Raw genomic sequence first — 18,822 nt, 5'->3', positions numbered from 1 at the left:
TCCTTATCAGGGACTTGTCACCATGGCAACCAAGGTAACCAGGTGGAGAAGTGTGATGCGGATGAGAGAAGTTTTTATCACAATGTGTAAATTATTGCAAACTACATGAAGAACCAAAGCATCGTGGGTAAAAACCCGAATTTAAATTACTCTTATCAATGACCCTCCAACTCACCAGTCTTTGGATTAACTCACCCAAACAACCACGCATGCCATTTGGGATTTTGTGGAATTAGAACCACATTATAATATATAATCACATACAGTACACATACATCATGTGGTAACAACATAAGCAGGGAACAGAAAATTACAACAGCTACAGATTCCAAAACATTTTTAGCAACCTTTTTCCAGTAACACACACTAAATACTCCTCGAATCCAGTTTCACTTTTCTATAATTCTGCATGTTAGGAATTAATATTCAAGCAGGTCATTACTGCATTAATTTTTTATGGACACATTAGCAATATAGGGTGACAGCAAGTGTGTGGTCCTTATGCATTTGATAAATAGATTTCTATCTATCCACATTCCAGTGGGTGTACATCACGTTTACATACAAACAGAAATACACAAGGTTCAACACAATGACACACACCATAATATAAAAACTATATATATAAATACCCATTATTCCCTCAGTGGGACAGAAGACTGTTCTGCAGTTACACTTAGTAAAGCCTTGCCTTTAATATTTAGGAAGATTTATATTTAGAGTGAATGTGCAATTTTTTCCCATAAGACTAACATTTAGTCCTCATGTTGCCAGCTTGTCAACCCACTCAAGGTTGTATATGACATGGTTGTGTAACTTGTGTTATAATGTCATTGAAATATCAGAGATAAACAGTCTGTGTGTTTTGGTTTAGGCTAGCCTGAACACCAGCCAGTAACAGATGGTGCTGTCATGGTACAAACAACAGGAGTAAGAGCATGCAGACGACTTTCTATGTTTAATGCTGAACATTTTCTCTACTACTCTCCATCTCCTTCATTAAAAAAAAACAACACTGCTGCTCATATAACACTGCATATGGAGCCTCCATGCAGACATTTCCTGCCATGTATGAAGAACATGCTGACAAAGATATAAGCAGAGTCATTCGGTTGTGTCTAAAAGCCACAACGCCACTGAGTGTGTGCTTTATGTGAGATGTTGATGCTCAAGTAGATAATTGTGGTGCCTACTTATGTTGAGGTTTTAGGCCCATCGTGATAATGTATCCTCTACTGAAGCTCAAAATACCTCCTGCAAAAACACCAGCACACATAGATGCACAAAAAGGAAACCCTTTGTTTGACTAGAAAAAGCATTTTTAGAACATAATGCAAGGATTTGTTGTGAATTGCTGAAGAAGCTGAAATCTGAGCTGAATTTCTTTAAACGTTTGTCAAAATTTAAATTTAACAGAAGGCTGAAATTGTATCTGGAGCTGAAAAGAACAAGATGCTGAACAAGATCAGCAGCAAGCACATTAGAAGGACAGCTCAGAATGGCTGTTTTGGGGACAAAATTGAAGAGGCCAGATTGAGATGGTTCGGACATATGCAGAGGAAGAATAATGGTTATATTGGTAGAAGAACGGTGGCAATGGAGCTGCCAGGCAAGAGTTCAAGAGGAAAGCCAAAGAGGAGATATAGGGATGTGCTAAGAGAGGACATGAAGTTGGTGTGAGAGAAGAGGAAGCAGTGGATAGAGTTAGTGATGATTTGCTGTGGAGACCCCTAAAAACAACAACAGCCTAAAGGTGAAGAAGACACAACATGTTGAGAGCACAAGCCTCCCGCCTGACCTTCCACTGCATGAACTGTCTGAGGCTATAATAATACCTGAAGCTTAAAAGAAGAACAGGCTGTAGGATTTTAATTTGGGAAAGTAGTAAACAGCAGAGAAGTGATGAACATGACAGATATAATGTTTAATGTCTGATAAATAAGCATGTAAAGCTGTTTTGTGTGTGTGTGTGTGTGTGTGTGTGCTCATGTCTCTCACTCTATCAATGACATCACTCACTCTGAAGGTTCCGTGCAATACATGCTGTTAAAATCTGAGACAGCTCAAAAAATGACTTGATTGTTAATCAAGTTAATCACCAATTACTTGATTGCTTTGCAGGAATCAAAGTAATTACAGTAGTGATCGTCAATGAATAAACACCAGTCTGATGCTCAGTTAGAGTGTAAAGACAAAAGCATGTTTGGACATTAACAGCATGTGCTGCGTTTGAGTGGGATGAAGCATCTTGTGTGTTGGTCACAAGTGGGATCATTCGAACTGTGCATCATGAGTGTAATAATATGTATATGTGGGATAATACTGTATGTATCATGAGTGAGTGAGATAATGTTCCTGGCAACAAAACCATTAAGCCCTCCTTCACTTCATTTAATTCTCCTCCCGTCTCTCTTTCATAAATCCCAAAACAACCTACGAGTGGTGAAAACAGACAGAAAGAAGAGAGTCTGACTTGTCGTCAAGTTAACCCCGGTGGGCTACTCTTAAATGTAGGCTGAGACGCTACCTCAGGCTCAGTCTTTCATCCCACCCCACTCTCTTCTTCCTGTAGCTCTGCTGCTGTCTCTGTCTCAAGCCTCATGTTCTCTCAACCCTCACTCACTTTTACTGTCTTCCTGTGGCTCAATCTGTTTGGAGTGGACACAAAAGCATTATCTCTTTTAATTGCTACAGCCAGCCAAGAAAGCACACATACACACAATACAGGGCAGCAAAGAGAGAGACAGAAAGCAAGATAATTAAAAAAGCAGCACAAAAGAGAAAGCAGGGATAAATGACACGATGATATTTTTAACACAGAATGAGCAATGGATGAACATTTTCACTGCTATACTCCAGTTTCAGCACCCTCACCTAAACAAAACTCATTATTATGCATCAATTAAGAATGTTTTACTGCACGGCTTGGCCAAAAGATCATGGCTACAACCCCATTTGATACTAGCTTCTATAATCTGACAGTTTTTTATATCGAGTGCTGCAGACACATGCAGGTCAGTGCCAAAGATCATTCACACTCAGAGGTGCAGGTCACATTATTACCTGCTGGTCAATTAAAGCCAATTAAATTAAAGCTAATCAGAACATCAGTAACTTTCACAGCTGATTTATAACTATGCAAACCATTAAGGGTACAAACTGTATGTATGTTTTCTAGCCTGCTGGCTGTGCTGAACAGGCCTCCAGTCCTCAATGACGCCTGATGCAGGTGGCCAGGGTCGAGGCTGGGCTAAAAACATTTTTTTATTCTGATGTAGATCAAGCTTTTTAGGCATATCATCTGCAGTTCTGGGAGATTGTCTTTATCTTTTTTCATTATTTTTTAAAATTATTTTCTAATTTATCAACAAATTTATCATCCATATAAATAATGCAAATAATCTTGCAGCCAAACTAATTATCAAGCACACATAACACACAAGTGCAGTATATATTAATAGTATGTCACAGCAGAACAGGTAAGAAAAACAATATTGTGCCCTACACGCGCACACACAACCTATAAACATACTAAGCTTGTGAAAAACAAATACACATGTAAGACTGCCTAAACAAACACATGTTTAAACAAACATTCTGGCTCTCATAAACACATACAGTCTACATGGTTCTGGCCAACAGTTTGAGTATGGGAGGCTTGCTCATATTCAGCGTATCCTGCTGTTCATTCCCTGCACAGGGGGAGCAACAGTGAAGACTCAGTCTAATCCCCCTGAGACCAGATGAGATGAAGACAGCTAACAGCAGGAGGGACTAAAGACAGAGGAGAGGAGAGGAGAAAATAGAAGGGGAGAGAAGAGGTCACTTTAGGGACCACAAATAAAGGCAGGAGAGAAGATGGAAGAGAGGGGGAAAAAATGAATAGGAAGAGAGAAAAACAAGGGGTTGTGCCAAGCAGACAACACTCCAGCACTGCCCACTGCCGGCTCTCTGCTACACAATGACTCCCTGGATACAAAAAATAATGCTTTCACTTCATAATGCTATCTCTGACACACAGGCTCCTGACCTAGCATGCACATACCATCTACTGTGTATGTGTGTGTGTGTGTGCATACATCCAGCTCACAAACAATAATCTAAAGCAGACTAAATCCTTCTGCACATGTGCATTACTAACCTGTGTATACATATACACCTCTAACAAGTCTACCACTGTGATATTTTAGAAAAAAATACATGCATTACCAAATTATGATTTACCATACTCTTAACATACACTCAGGTACACACACCATATTGCTGATACTAAATGAGACAGGGAGACAACTGTGAGACAGCGTGATAGCTGGCATGGACATCGGAAACATCATGGAAAAACACAACAACCTCCTCTGATGAATCAACACATACTAACAACAGCAGGGCACCACACCGGTCACAAAGACTGCACGTTGACAGATTGTTGCCATTTACCTTTTTGTGCGTCGAAACATGTTGCTAGCAGCAGAGGCTGTGTTGGCAGATGAACATGAGAGCAGCTGAGCCTCCACACGTACACACAGAAATAAACACACACACACAAGCAGGCAGGCAGTCAAGAAGCAGCGATTATGCTCCACGCTGGCATGTCAGCTTCCTCTGGCCAGTTAAACACACACACACTCTGATGTCTCGCCGAGACTCTGTGCACGTGAGTGTGCCTTCAGGAGAAGTGAGTGCACGAGAGAGAAGAACGTTTTGGAAATGTCATCTGTGTTACAGACGGAGAATTTAAGCGAGGAAAGGCGCAGAGAGAGACAGAGGGAGCAGGCTGCCGAGCATCCCTCACAGAAGGAGAGAGAGAGAGGATTGTGGGGCTGCTCTCAAGGGTATAGTGCCAAGCCAGGAAGTGTTCAGTGACAGAGCGAGGGGGGAGGGGGGCACAAAGAGCAAAAGAGAGCAAGAAAAAAGGAAAGGGGGGGGGGGGGGTTAACATAAGTATATGCAGTATGAATGAGAGGGAGAGAAACAACATGTAAGAGAAAGCAACAGAGTGAGACACCAAGAAGGACACAGTGAACACCAATCAGTGGTGGAGAGATGAGGGAGCAGTGAAGTGAAGTCTAATGTGTATGACAAGACAGAGACAAGGGACAGTGCATGATGGTTTACAATAGTGTTATTATTTGTGTTTATGTGTATGTTAAAGCTTACATATTATACTGACAGTGATATTATACATTTCTCTGCAGCAAATCAAAAAACAAAAGACCAAAGTCACTAATGAAATCATTCTATTAACAGGTACTAGTCCTATGTCATATTTTTGAGATAAGTGACTGCTTTAGTTGCCTTAGTGGTCAGTGTTGAACACAGTAATTGTGGCACTTCCACAAACAATCGCCTCTGAATCTGCTATCTTCAGGAAACTAAAGCAGAATTTTAAAGGCAGTTAAAATGATGAGAATTTACTTTGCACTCCTGCCTGTAATTAGGTGAATAAGTGTAAAATCTCTGTGTCTTAGTCAAAGTCTGTCTTTTTTACTGTAGAATGACTGTGGGACACGTTTAAAAAATTAAAACAGGCTTTAAAACATGTTCATTGCACAACAGTTCCTGGTGAGACTGATTAAACATGAGCAACCATGCACATGTTCAGTGCAATATTGAGACACATTAAAAAAAAGGTCTAAAGCACAGAGGAATAACAAATACCACAAATTCCCATCAATATATTGCACTGAATGACATATTCCTTTACTACTATGGCCAAGAAAAGAAGAGCAAAATATGTGTGCTCAAAATATTCACACTAATTACTGCAAACCAAGAGATGAAGGTGTGACAGTATAGAGATATGGGCATACAAGATTACAGGTTTTTGAGGGGTTTATTTGCAATATAAAAAAATGTAAAACTATGTCAGCCTTGTGCTTTAATATGCACACAGAAATACACAGACACATTTTTGTTAAACGCCACATTGGATGAGCCCTGGCATTGTCTGTTTGTCCTAGATATCACAGGAGCTGCTGCCTTGCAATGCCCAGCAAGTAAAGACAGAGAGACGTAATTTGTGTGTGTGTGTGTGTGTGTGTGTGCATACAGTATGTGCACGTCCTCCCTCCTTCCCTCTGAAACAAATCCACCAAATGTTAAAGCTGACGTGGGGTGACAGTTGCACAGTAGTGCTGAGGGGAGTAATTCAATAATGGATGCCGTCGCTAATGTGGGAGTCTGGATGGATAAAATATACATGGGAGAGAGGAGACGGGGAAGGGGGGGGAGGAGGGAGGTGAGTGGTGGTGATATCACTGAAACACAGCGGGGGGTCACAGACAGGGATGCAGGGTATGATATCATTTAGATGTGATGTGTGTTTCTGTGGAGACATCCAGGCTTCTCTGACACCTCTCAGGGTTTCTGTATTGGGTGACACGTCTGTCCTTCAAGTTGCTTTTATTCCTCTTTAATTATCAACCACAGTACAAGACTCCAGCTCCACCCACAAGAGGACAAGTGCAGAAAAATCTCGAGGCGTGCATCGAGGGGAGAGAGCTGCCTTGAGCTCCAGTGTCTCCTTCATGTCATGCTGTGACATCTGCCACCCCGCCACACGGGTCAAAGGTCATGGACAAAACACACCCGATGACAGCAGCCAGAGACACTCATGCATGTTTCACACACAGAGCACCCAGACAGAAAAGTATGCAGCCAAGCAGTGTATGGCAGTAAATTGGAATTACACACGGATACAGATGCACATTAAACACCCTAGGCATGTATAAGCCAGCATCATCATCTGCCGGTAGACTAGACCCAGAATATGATGTATACAGAATACTGAGCAGACAAGCCCACAGATTAAGATAATGAAGTTAAATAAAAACGCAGCTCTAAACAGAGGAACTAACGCCATGCTTCATATTTACAACACCCTGAGCCGCGAGCACTCTCAAAATAACCACTGACATGATAAGCAGACAGTAGTAGGGTCATTCATATTCTGCTCACATGGGGGAAAAAGTATGGCTCTGAACTATAGCAATTTTAGAAACATTTCAAGGATTTAGAAACTTGAAATGATGATTGTGTGGAAAACTGCACCACCCTCTAAGACATTTTCAGACAACATTTTGAACAGACAATTTTCTAAATTCAGCCTGATTTGTGGAGTGCCTTTTAGCAGCAAGAGCAGCAAGTCAAACAGAGGACACTCTCAAAAACTAAAGGGTAATTAAGACAAAGCAAAAAGAACAGTGCTTAAAATTAATGCCACAATTTAAATGTAAAAACATCCCCTGTTTAATCATAATTTGTGTGGTGGAAACATCCTAAAACACTGCAGAGAAGGGTGGTCTGTATTTCAGCACCATGGACAGAGACCCACACTGAGGAGCTGCTTTTAAGCTTGGTGTGGGTGGCGCTGATAGTCTTCATATTGGCAGCACCTGACTCCACCTAACACGTGTTGATCCAAACATGGGCAAAGCTGTGGAGTGTGAGCAGATCTGTGGGAGGCAATCTGAGACAACACCCACTCAACACTCAAAGCAGCCACACCCTTAATTATGCATTAAGTCTTATTCTAATTTAAAACAGTGACTTTTAAAATTTTATAAGGTTGTCAGGAACAGGAAAACTATCAACAGAGACCAAACCTGTCTCTCTTTGTCATATAGTATCTGTCATGTTAACATAAAGCTCTATGGGGGACTGTCTTTAGTTTTATTTGGTCAGTCTCAAGGAACTGTCCTTGTGGCCCTAGTGGTTTTTACACAGACTTCACATTTTATCCGCCGTAATTGCAAAATGTGTGAGTTTTATTATGCATCCGCCAAAAATTAAGACATTTTAATCAGCTTTGTCAAACCTCTGAGGAGCACTCAGTCCCACTCACTTCTAAATGGCACAACAGAGGCTTCTAATTCAGTCACTAAATGCATTCTCTACCATTTCTGTGAAGGAGCAGACATCTCTTTCCCTGTTTTGTAAGGCTGCATTAGTGCACTAATATCTGGCTTTAACATTGACACTTTCAAAGATTTTCCATTAATCTTCTCACTCAAGGACAATTATGGTTGTGGAGGAGCTCTACCTTAAAACTTATAGTAATGATTTCCATGATACTATCCATAAAGACACACTTAACTAATAATTACAGGTTAGTGAGGTCAGCTGTACCACTGATTGACTGAGTGCTCGGTTATTATCATGTACGGGCTGACATACACAGATTTAAAAGAAAAAGGTGATACATCTTAGACAAGTTCTTTCTGGTACTAATAAACAGATTTATGTCCTTTTAAATCTTGGTTTAAAAATATAACCATAATGTTTGGTTTCTGTTTAACTGCAGTCTGTATTAACAGACATTAATGACAAATATTTCCTCATTCCAGCTTCTTGAATAGGAAAACTATCCTGCACATTATATTGCTTGTCACATGGCTGCTCACTTGAAGCAACTGTTCACACCAAACCTTTGTCTCACTGCCCTAATCTGAAGCCTTACTAAAGCATAAAGACATAAAACAACACACAACAGGTTAGTCCTTCTCGGTGTTCACTAGACATTTGATGGCTTAAGTCATCATGTACCGCTTTGTTCTCCTCTCTCAACCACTCCCTGCTCTGCTGCCTTCCCCCGATCCACACAGGGCACCGAGGTCACAGCACGACTCTCCCGCTGCTGAACTTTCATTGCACAGCTCACTGGTGCAACAGATTGGTCCTGCAGAGGAGCTCTGTGTGAGAAAGGACTCACGCAAAGCTGAAACATGCTGCAGTCTGCAGACAAGGTCCCCACTGCACAACAACATCACTTGACCATGACTTTTCTATAACAAAGATGGAAAGAGTCCAAGTCTTTGTCAGTCTTTGCCTTTCAGCTAAGTTCTCTATTGTGGACTTAGCATGTGAATAAAATAATAAAAAAGTAGTATATTTTATCAGCAAACAAGATATACTCTTTATTTTATTATCAAGACAGGAGAATGCTTATCACAAAATTCTTCTATGCCTATGTTAAAAACACATTAATGTTTTTTTTAAAAAAACATAACTTACCTGCTACTTTTCCGGGGCAGAGGTAGATCCTTCTGGTGATAAAGACAAACAGAGCAAAGAAAGGAGGGGGGAGAGCAGACAGATGAGACAGATTAATTTTATACATAAAGTCTGTTTCGTCTCATAAACACTAAAAAAACAGCTTCAATACTCAAACAAATTAAACTAATCATACTCATATAATTACTGAAGAAACACAGAATTCCTTGTCACATAATCAGTCTAATTGGGAATGTTTTCTATTTTTAATAAATCACATGGCTAACGGCTGTAAACCACTTTCTCATTATTAACAGTGTGTGTGTATAAATCACAGAGATGGTCAAAGCTGAAACCAGTCCTGCCTCTGTGTGTGGACGGATGGATTTTTGGACTGGAAGAAATGCTTTCAGCAACACAGTATGTACCTGTGCACAGATGATGGCTGTGGAAATATTGATTTTTGAAGGATTTTCAAGGTTTGAAGAGGAAAGCGCTATGTGACATACGACAAAAAAAATTTTGTGTGTTTTAGTTGTTACTGGTCCCCACTGCTGCTCCTTCCAGTGAACTGCATGGGGCCTTATTTTAGGAAAAAAAACATACTGTAGTCCATGTGAGTGAAATAATGTCAAGAAAGCCAGAGCTTGTCATATTTACTTGGTTAATAAATGGTACTGGTAAAACATTAATGTTGTTATTAGCACATTCTAATTGGTTAGCTTAAATCATCTTATAGTCTAAAGCAGCAGCAAACCTAGCCAGCCTGTCTGGTCTGGAGATGACACCTCATTTGTGAACTGACAACAGGCAGCAGGTTATGTGTGGTTCACTTTTACATTGACATCTGTAGGCTTAATTCTTTATCTTTGTTGACATCATTTCTTCAGGAGACAGTGTGAGCACAATGCTAGCTATAACAACTCAACAAACAGGCACCAGCTTACAATAAATGAGGTTTAGCAAATGTCACCTAAAGTCACAACTTCCTAGTTTTTCCTCAAACTTTCTGTAATACTTTCAACACCCAATGTCAAAAATAACAACCACTGCCTTCATGCCTTCAAGTGTAAAGAGCAGTGACAATGTGTCAATGTGTGTGTATGCAGGAGAAAAATATGCCATTTTCTAGAATTGCTTCATATTCTCTATTAAGCATCGCTGAAAAGCAGGCTGTAACCTGATCCCCTCTTAGTGCTCAGAGATTTCAGAGCTTCGGAAAGCAGCAGGTTGAATGGAGCCAAAGTCAATTTAAAAATGGTTGGTGCTATATTTATGACACTGGGACACAACAGCAAGGACTCTGATGTGATTAGGATCTACTGGGATGAATCTGTGCTCTGCTTGTTGCCCGTCTATTCCCAATTTAAAACCATTTAACATTCAGTTTAGGTAAGATCAGGTTACCATCAATTTCTATTGTCAGTCTGCCCCGTGCTGCTTATCAGGCTATTTTCTACCACTCAGTGGCTCTAAAAAGATTTTATCATTTGTCTTTTTTCACCCAGGGGAGGCTTAATGACACAGAGCCATGTCAGTCAATGGAAATGCATCCAAGAGACCAGTTATCACCAGGGTCACAGGACAGGGGAGGGGGGAAAAAGGTAAAATTACTCCAAATCCAGGGATGGATTTCATCCTGAAATGTTCTCCATCTTTCTCTCTATCTGGTTGTCTTTGTATAAATAAACAGGCATTACTAAATGCAAACATAGCCAAGCTGATGAAAGATTATTTGGTGATCTCCAAACAGTCTCAAAACAAGTTTGCTACCCAGTCTCAAGTTATTCCAACACTGTCAGGCACTGCTTAGCTTTAGTCCTTTGACAATAATAAGTCATTAATGCAGTCATTAGATCAGATGTAAACCTACAAACTGTTCAGTCCAGACAATAAGGTTTAAGTTCACAAATTCTAACTGTAAAATGGTGATATTTCTCAAAATGTTATATCAATATTGATGCAAACTAAAGCTGAAACTTATAGTGTTTCCAACTGAAAGTGTTAAAGCTACACATGCCGGTATTTAAAGACCCACTTGTGTCAGAACCTGTGCTTTCAGAAGTACATTGAAGAAATAATCATCATAATTATCCCTCTGGGGAGCTGAACAGTTGCAGCATAAGTGCAGCAGCCTGACTAATACTATCTAAGAGTCTAACTGGGATAATCATTTTTCAACATTATGGGAAATACACTTAGTAGCATTCTTGCACTACTCCAATCACTACTCTGCTGCGTTCAGTGTTTATTCTAGAATTAATATGGTTAATTATAATATATTTTGTTTTTTTCAATGGGATGACATCATCTATCACAGTGAGCGATTTCTGTGATGATAATATAATTCATCATCAAGAGGAAGTGAGCTTGGCCAGGGTGACTCACAGAGAGCCCCACAGGAGTCAGTGTGTGTGTGTGTGTGTGTGTGTGTGTGTGTGTGTGTGTGTGTGTATGTGTGTGTGTGTGTGTGTGTGTGTGTGTGTGTGTGTGTGTGTGTGTGTGTGTGTGTGTGTGTGTGTGTGTGTGTGTGTGTGTGTGTGTGTGTGATGGGGTGATAACAGTGGCTAATGGATAAAACTTCCAACACCTGCTCCCCTGTCCCTGCCTGTCCAATAGACAGCTACTATATACACTGTTGCCATGTTACTGGTCACTGCAGCATTTCTTAGAGCATTTCTTAAATAATATCTGGCTCAAGTAACCACGACAACCTATGGAAGTAGTCTGTAATAACTCTTTGCTTGGGGAATAAAAACTTATCATTCTGCATTATAGTACATCTTCAGGTATAGGTGAAGATTCTGTTTTTGATATTAACTTTCAGATAGTACGACGATACGTTTTAAAAACTATTATCAGATTTGTATCCAGGCTGAGATGTCTCTATTTAAGGTATTTGGCCTGGGAAACATGTTGTGCCAGCTTTTTTGGTTACACCTCTTTCTTACACCCATCTTGTCACAATCCAGATGATCAGCATCACATATTCAGTACATAGCATGTGTTCTTCCTGCAAAAGGTTTATTTTCTTCTACTCTGGTTTACATAAGCAATTTCCCCCTGGGATCAATAAAGTATTTTTTATTTTTTATTTTCTTATTCTTATTAATTTTGCTCTGTGGGGCTCTTTATTAACAGAGCAACATCAGCAGAATAAACAATAACACCTGCCCCCGTTAAAACAAAAATTAACTGTGTTGTATCGTGTGTTTGGAAAGTTGAGTTAAATTTCTCTAGCCACACCCAGACCTGTTTACTGCCACACCTGCTCTCAATCAAGAAATCACTTTAACAGGAGCTGCCTGACAAAGTGGTGTAGACCAAAAGAACCTCTAAAGCCAGACATCATGCTGCGAAGGGAGGAAATTCAGGAACAAATGAGAAACAAAATAATTGAGCCCTATTAGTCTGGAAAAGGTTATAAAGCCATTTCTAAAGCTTTGGGACTCCAGCGAACCACAGTGAGAGCCATCATTCACAAATGGCAAAAACATGGAACAGTGGTGAACCTTCCTAGGAGTGGCCTGTCGACCAAAATTACCCCCAAGAGCGCAGTGACGATTCATCCAAGATGTCACAAAAGACCCCAGATCAACATCCAAACAAGTGCAGGCCTCACCTGCTTCAGTTAAAGTCAGTGTTCATGACGCAAGACAATGTTTCAAGACAAAAACCAAAGGCATCAATGGCAAAAAAAACTTGCACATTCCTTCTCAAATGCAAGATTTTGTGGGTTTTATTTGATCTAATTTAACGCAATTACACACACATCAAGTCAAAGAGAATTCTCCTTGACTGTGTTATGTCCTTACAATTTAAACACACACACTGTACATTAAACTACACACTGTAAACACAGTGCTCAGTCTTGCTGCTGTTATGGTTAACATAATATATAGTGTAAGAAAATGCTCTGATGTATCCCTTGTGGAGAAACAACGGTTATTAATGATACCAAAATAGACTCTCAGATGCCTGCACAGACCAACAAACACCAACTTGGCACATTTAATCATTATGCACAGCCTCTGTGCTCCAAGTAACTGCACATTATTCACTTTTTGTCCGCCGCTGTGCTTTGTTGTGAAAGGAAAATTCAAAACAGATTAAAATATTAGACAATGTAGTGCAGACAGAGTGTCATATGGTTTTTATGGCTTTTTGTGTCACTGTATATCTAACCAAGGACAAAGCAAAGGCCAACTGGAAACCAAAGAAAGAAAAAATGTTAATATGCTGCTGCTGCTCTGGGCAGTCATGAAGCTTCTGTTCTGTTTTTTACTGCCAACACTGACAGCAGATTGCAAGGCAAATGTCACACAGCGTATTCTTCAGTTTAATGGACTACCAGCCTTTAAGCATTACTTAAAAGCTTTGAATTCAGAGGTCTTTCACACAGTTTACAACACCTCAATGACACCTATGACTCACAGTAACCTCTCTAACTTTGTATTTACTCTGGAAGGAGTTTTAAAATTAATGAAAAGACATTTTTTTCCTATTTAGTCTGTTTTAGGGAGAAGCCTTTTGTGCTTTAAAAGTGTCTGTCCCAGCCAAAGTAGTTCAAATATTTGAAGCTATTCCCAAATATATTCTGGCCCAGATCTGTTGCTTTGATGTACACTTTGCTCTCTCTCAGTACAAAAACCTTCCCATTCTGAATAAAACTGACATCAGAAGGCCTTGGTGAGGGAGAACAAAGCAGTGGGCATGGCAGTGACTGACAGGACTTGGCAAAGGGAGCTGGATCTTCTGCAGTGATCACACTCTTATCCCTTGTGCTTAGCATATTGGAAATGGGCACACTGCCCAGAACAAAATATTGGACAAATTATGCTAGTTGTGTGTGTGTGTGTGTGTGTGTGTGTGTGTGTGAGAGAGAGAGAGAGAGAGAGAGGAGTACTACATACTCCTACTTCTAAAACGAATGAGACACGCAGCACAACTTGTGTTTGTGCATGTGCGTGTATCAGAGAGCATATGGGTTAAGTGTAAGAATACTCCTACAACTGCACGATTATCCTCACTTAGGCTGACAACAACTCATATCAGTGATCACCCACATTACTAACAGACAAATACAGTGGGCTGGATGGACAGACAGATCACCTTCTTAGTCATAGGGAATCATGTTTTTATATCTAAATCTGTTTAATAAATAAACATCAAGTCTAATATTTTGTGACTGATTTAAGGATATACATGGCTAACAAAAGGAACATGTTAAAAGTCATATGAACTTAAAAGTCATATGACCTTGTCCAATTATGATGGTTTTATCTCCCTGTATGATGATGCAAAACAAATGCCACAGCCTCAAAGTGGTGTGACAGATGGAAAGCAGCAGAATGAAAAGGATAGTGAGAGGAGGAAGTTGACAGATGTGTGGATAAAAGTGTTGAGGAAGAGGAAGTAAACAAGTTATTGTGGAAGTGAGTGAGGAACAGTAGATAAAGGTGACATGATAACTAACAGCAGGAGGACTGGCCCGCCAGGATGCTAGCGGGTCCGTGAAAGCTCACACTTTCACATTATTATATAAACATGTCCAAACATGTTAGCCTGAAATGTTCAGTTTGACCAAGCTGGGGCATTAAAACTCTGTGTTGGTTTTATACTCAGCTATCACACATATTGTTGTTGATATCATAGTGTCAATGAGTGCCTCAATTTCACATCTTTGACAATTTCCCTGCCAAAGATTTGAGTTACAAGGTTCTGCTTCTTTATCTTACTTTGTTTGTAAGGTCACGATGTGGCGTTTAATGTCGGTCAATACAAAACTATAAAAGTCAGATCCAATTAAACCCAGCACTACCTCATCCCAATTAGTCCAGTGTCAACATATAAAGTATTACTTTAAAGCATAAACATGTGCACAAACCTGCACACACAAGCACAGAGAAAGAGAGACAGCTTCTCTCTGTGTGAAAGTGGATCCAGGCCGTAAAGGGATCCAGACATTGTAATAGCACTTAAACGGGGTCTACTGTAGCCCGCAGCTGCTGCCTACTTCTAATCTATGCTGCCCCCTCCCCTTCTTCTGGCCTGCAGCCCTTTCAGCCTGTCCTGCTGCTAGTGGTGGTTGGTCTTCCTCCCTGAGGGTACACAGGGCTCTTAGGCCACCATTAGTCCTGCTAATGGGCCTGACAACCGCACCACATCCTCAACATTTAGACCTCCTCCATCTGAGATATGGATATCGACCACTTCAATGGAAATGGAGAGCAGGGGCAGGGGGTCAGAGTCGATTTGATATACGCATGACTATAATGCGCACACATGCCAAATCAATGTATCACAATATACTTAATGTAGCTGCAGTGCGAATGGACACACACACATTAACATGAGCTCAGTATGATAAAGATTAAAAGTGTGGACTTTTGGGAAGTGCATTTGTCTTTAAGTGCTCCTGATTTTAGTTAGATGCAAAGTTCAACCTGCAAAACTGTGGGCGGTTGTCATGCTGTGTCACTGCATGTTACATTCAAACCCTCATGTACACAGCTGTCTGAACCTTATTTTCACTGACAGCATAGATGTCTGTGTGTGAAACTCATAACTTCTAAAGAAATATTTTAATCATCAGGACTCCTGAGCTTAGCAAAGTGCCTGAACTCTACATTTACATACTGATCTATGCCAAACCTCAATTCCAGCAACAGTAACTGAAAAGATTAGCTTCTTATGAATTATAAGAAGCACAGATAAATCTATGTCACAAGTCCAAATCCCAATCTAATGATGTGTATTATGATATCTACTGCATTTGTGGATTTAAATGTAAAACACAAACAAGCTTATTAACGGTTGAGCTCAAACAATTACTGGGGATTAAATAAGTAAAATGCCAAAAATTATCTTGTACTTCCTAAATATGAATATTTGCTGAACATAACAGAAGAAATGAGAAACTAAACTATAGCCTGCCTTAATGAAGCAGATGTTATGAGTGGCATGTCTCCTTTAAGAAACTGGGCAGTGTGTGTGCATGCGTACCTGGGAGGTTGTGAGCGTGCACAAGAGTGTATGTGTGTATGGAGACTGAGAAAGAGGTTGTGTGCCCGTTAGTGGTGAGTTAGTTGTTAGCAGCAGGAATTACAGGTACGGAGTTAAACAATAAAACTGAAGCCCTGAAAGGAATAAACGAGAGCTCTGGGACTTCACTGAACTTCTGCTGTTGTGTGACGGGGTTTATCCACAAGCCTCATCACTCGTCCCTGGAGCAACAGGTGATAGACGGCGCAGTAACTTTAACCAACAGATGCCTCGGTGTGGGCTTATTTTACTGTCTATGCATGTTTGGATGCATTGTTTTTCGGGGGGTAGTAGTCAAGGTGGGAAGCATTTATAAAGCGCTTTAGTTTTTGAATTAGGAATGAAGTGCTCCAGTACATAACCATTCCCCTGTGAGTGACACACGAATAAAAGCCTACAAGCACACAAACACAGTATTATTGTCTCAAGATGATTACTGTATCTTTCTTTACATACTACAGGGAAGCTATTATCAAATGCCTCAGTCTAAATGCCACAGAGATACAGATGAGTGGAAATTATAAACATACACTTCATTAATCATCAACAGCAAAGCTACAAATAGTCTTGTACATATGCCTTAAACTGACATGATGTCTAGACAGACTATCATTTATTCTTAACTGTTTTAATGTTAATCCATCTGGCCTCAAAGCAACACAGGACTTGGTGGAGGGCACAGTCTAATCCTGGAAGTGGAAATACCACTCTACACTCCTAAACAATAACATCTGAGCAGGAAATTCACTTTGTTTAATAAATGATGAGCATCATCTATACACTATGCAGCAAAGTACATTTACTATAAATTAATTCTCAAGGAAGAGCAGTCAGCCAGTGGCCCTGACTGTGAGCGCTGGCTGCCTCACTTGATTAGTTTCACTTATCCAACACACAGAGAGAAGCCTCAAAGGAAGGTTTTAACAGAGCCTTGACATATCAGTCATAATGTACCAGATGTGGGCAAAGTGACTGGCCTTCATCATGCAAATTCAACTGAGTAATCTCGTCCACCTACTCAATCATCATGCCCAACATAGCTATTTACTGATAAGCCTGTTAGCATTGTTAGCAAAATGCTAGCTTGTTAACCAAGCTAATGAGTAGACCACCAAGTGGAGACCAGACAATTCACAGCAGGTATGGTGTGTAATATGTTTTTTTTAACTAATAATATCTAATCGCTGTTATTTATACATGTTTACACTGATTCTAAGCTAGATGCTAGCTTTTCTGCTAAGAACTTTAGCTAAATTTACTTTCAGGCTGTAGGAAATTTAAAAGAAAAAGAAAAGAAAATTAAATCAAATTGAACACATGTCTAAACCTGCTTCACATGTGTGTGAAAGTGTCCTCACCTGCAGCCTCCGTCTTCGGATGATCCCTGAATCATCCATGGCGCGTGGCAGGGCTCACACCTGTCGGGTCGTCTCGCGGCTCCTGTGGTTTCCAGGTGTCCGGGCGAGAAAAGGCTCGAGTCAGCACGGCTTGATAATCTACAACTAAACCGAAACACCTGTCGGGGTGTCTTCCGCTTCTTTTAACATATTTTCTGCAGGTGTCAGTGTGGTAAAAAAAAATGGAGGGGGGGTGTCCAAGTTTAAAACTACACGATCAAAGTGTAGAAAGTGGCGCTGCTGTGCTCGACCCCAGCCGACATCCCATGCTGGCAGACAGAGACAGAGACCACCGACTGGGCTGCTGCTGCTCTGTTGGTGGGAAGCGCTGAATCTGCACGGCTCGTTTAGCTCTGTGCTCTGCGTGGACTGAAGTCCAGCTGAGAGACGGTGCAGAAACCCCCCGAGGAGCCCAGACTGTCAGTCCGGAGGTGATCACACCACAGATCGGATAAAGCAAGATAGTTTGCAGACATCTTCACCCGGTTAACAATTAACTAAAAGTCACTCGGAATACACGAATTCATCCGCTGTCATCATCTAAAATGCTTCCATGTCATCATCTACCGAAATCCTCCACAATCAGCTGAGAAGGCACCGGTGCATCTACATGATGAACCACATCCATACGCTGTCAGAGTGCTTTTTTTAAAGGCACAATCAATGAGAATCTACAGCGACCCTACACTACTCAACGCAACAAACACACGCATCGGCAGTGACCGCAGCTTGGACGTGTCTGTCCTCGGGTTTGTCCGTTTTCCGTCATCATTCACTCCGCTCCTCTCGTGTGTTTTCTCGTGAAACAAAAAAAAGATGTGTGGTTGCTACACGGGCTTCTGCTCCATCCTCAGCTCCAACCACCCACTTCCTACTACACAAATGACGTTTAACCCCTCAGCGCCCGGAGTGAGTGGAGGTGTGGGGGTTTTATTTCATCGCTTACACCAGCTTTGGGTAGAGGAAGAAAGAGGTGACATGTCCTCAGCAATATTAGGCTACAATATAAACGAGGCCTTAGGTGTCCTTATTTATTAACCTGTTTTTTATTCTTGTCATTAAAACAATGTTGATAATGTACACCAGTCTTACTCAGGTATAAAAGCCATGGAGGGTTTACTCACTGAAATTAATGTGTTAACAGAAGGAAGCGACTGTTTGAAATCAGTAGATGTTCATATGATAGTGAAGTCATTGCGGTTTTAGTTCCCATAGTAACAAATACAACGTCAACACTGCATGACAGTTTGTCAAGGCTACTGAAGTTAGCATGCTAACCAGCCAGCCCTGGACTGTAACACCACGTTGTACCACAAGATGGTACAATGAGTCACTGTAATGTACGGTCCAACAAGAGAGGAAAAAGGAAAGCTGCCCTGATACCTAACAC

General features: G+C 40.7%; 1 protein-coding gene across 2 annotated transcripts in view; it reads right to left on the bottom strand.

Moving 5' to 3' along the window:
* mast1a (microtubule associated serine/threonine kinase 1a) overlaps nt 1-17,574 on the bottom strand; it is a 53,902-nt gene extending 36,328 nt beyond the window's left edge. Inside the window, exons 1-2 of one of the 2 annotated variants that reach the window (XM_028405301.1) lie at nt 17,394-17,574; nt 9,013-9,044 (exon numbers count right to left, since the gene is read on the bottom strand). In XM_028405301.1, coding sequence (XP_028261102.1) covers nt 9,013-9,044; nt 17,394-17,432 — 71 coding nt within the window. In that variant the 5' untranslated portion in view covers nt 17,433-17,574. The remainder of the gene's footprint in view (nt 1-9,012; nt 9,045-17,393) is intronic. The other variant, XM_028405311.1, reaches the window with a different exon arrangement.
* Between the last annotated feature and the right edge of the window lie 1,248 nt (nt 17,575-18,822).

The sequence above is a fragment of the Parambassis ranga genome, chromosome 1 (genome assembly GCF_900634625.1).
Source record: "Parambassis ranga chromosome 1, fParRan2.1, whole genome shotgun sequence".
NCBI lineage: Eukaryota > Metazoa > Chordata > Actinopteri > Ambassidae > Parambassis > Parambassis ranga.
The sequence above is the reverse complement of the archived record's forward strand: the minus strand, read 5'-3'. Positions and strand labels throughout refer to the sequence as shown.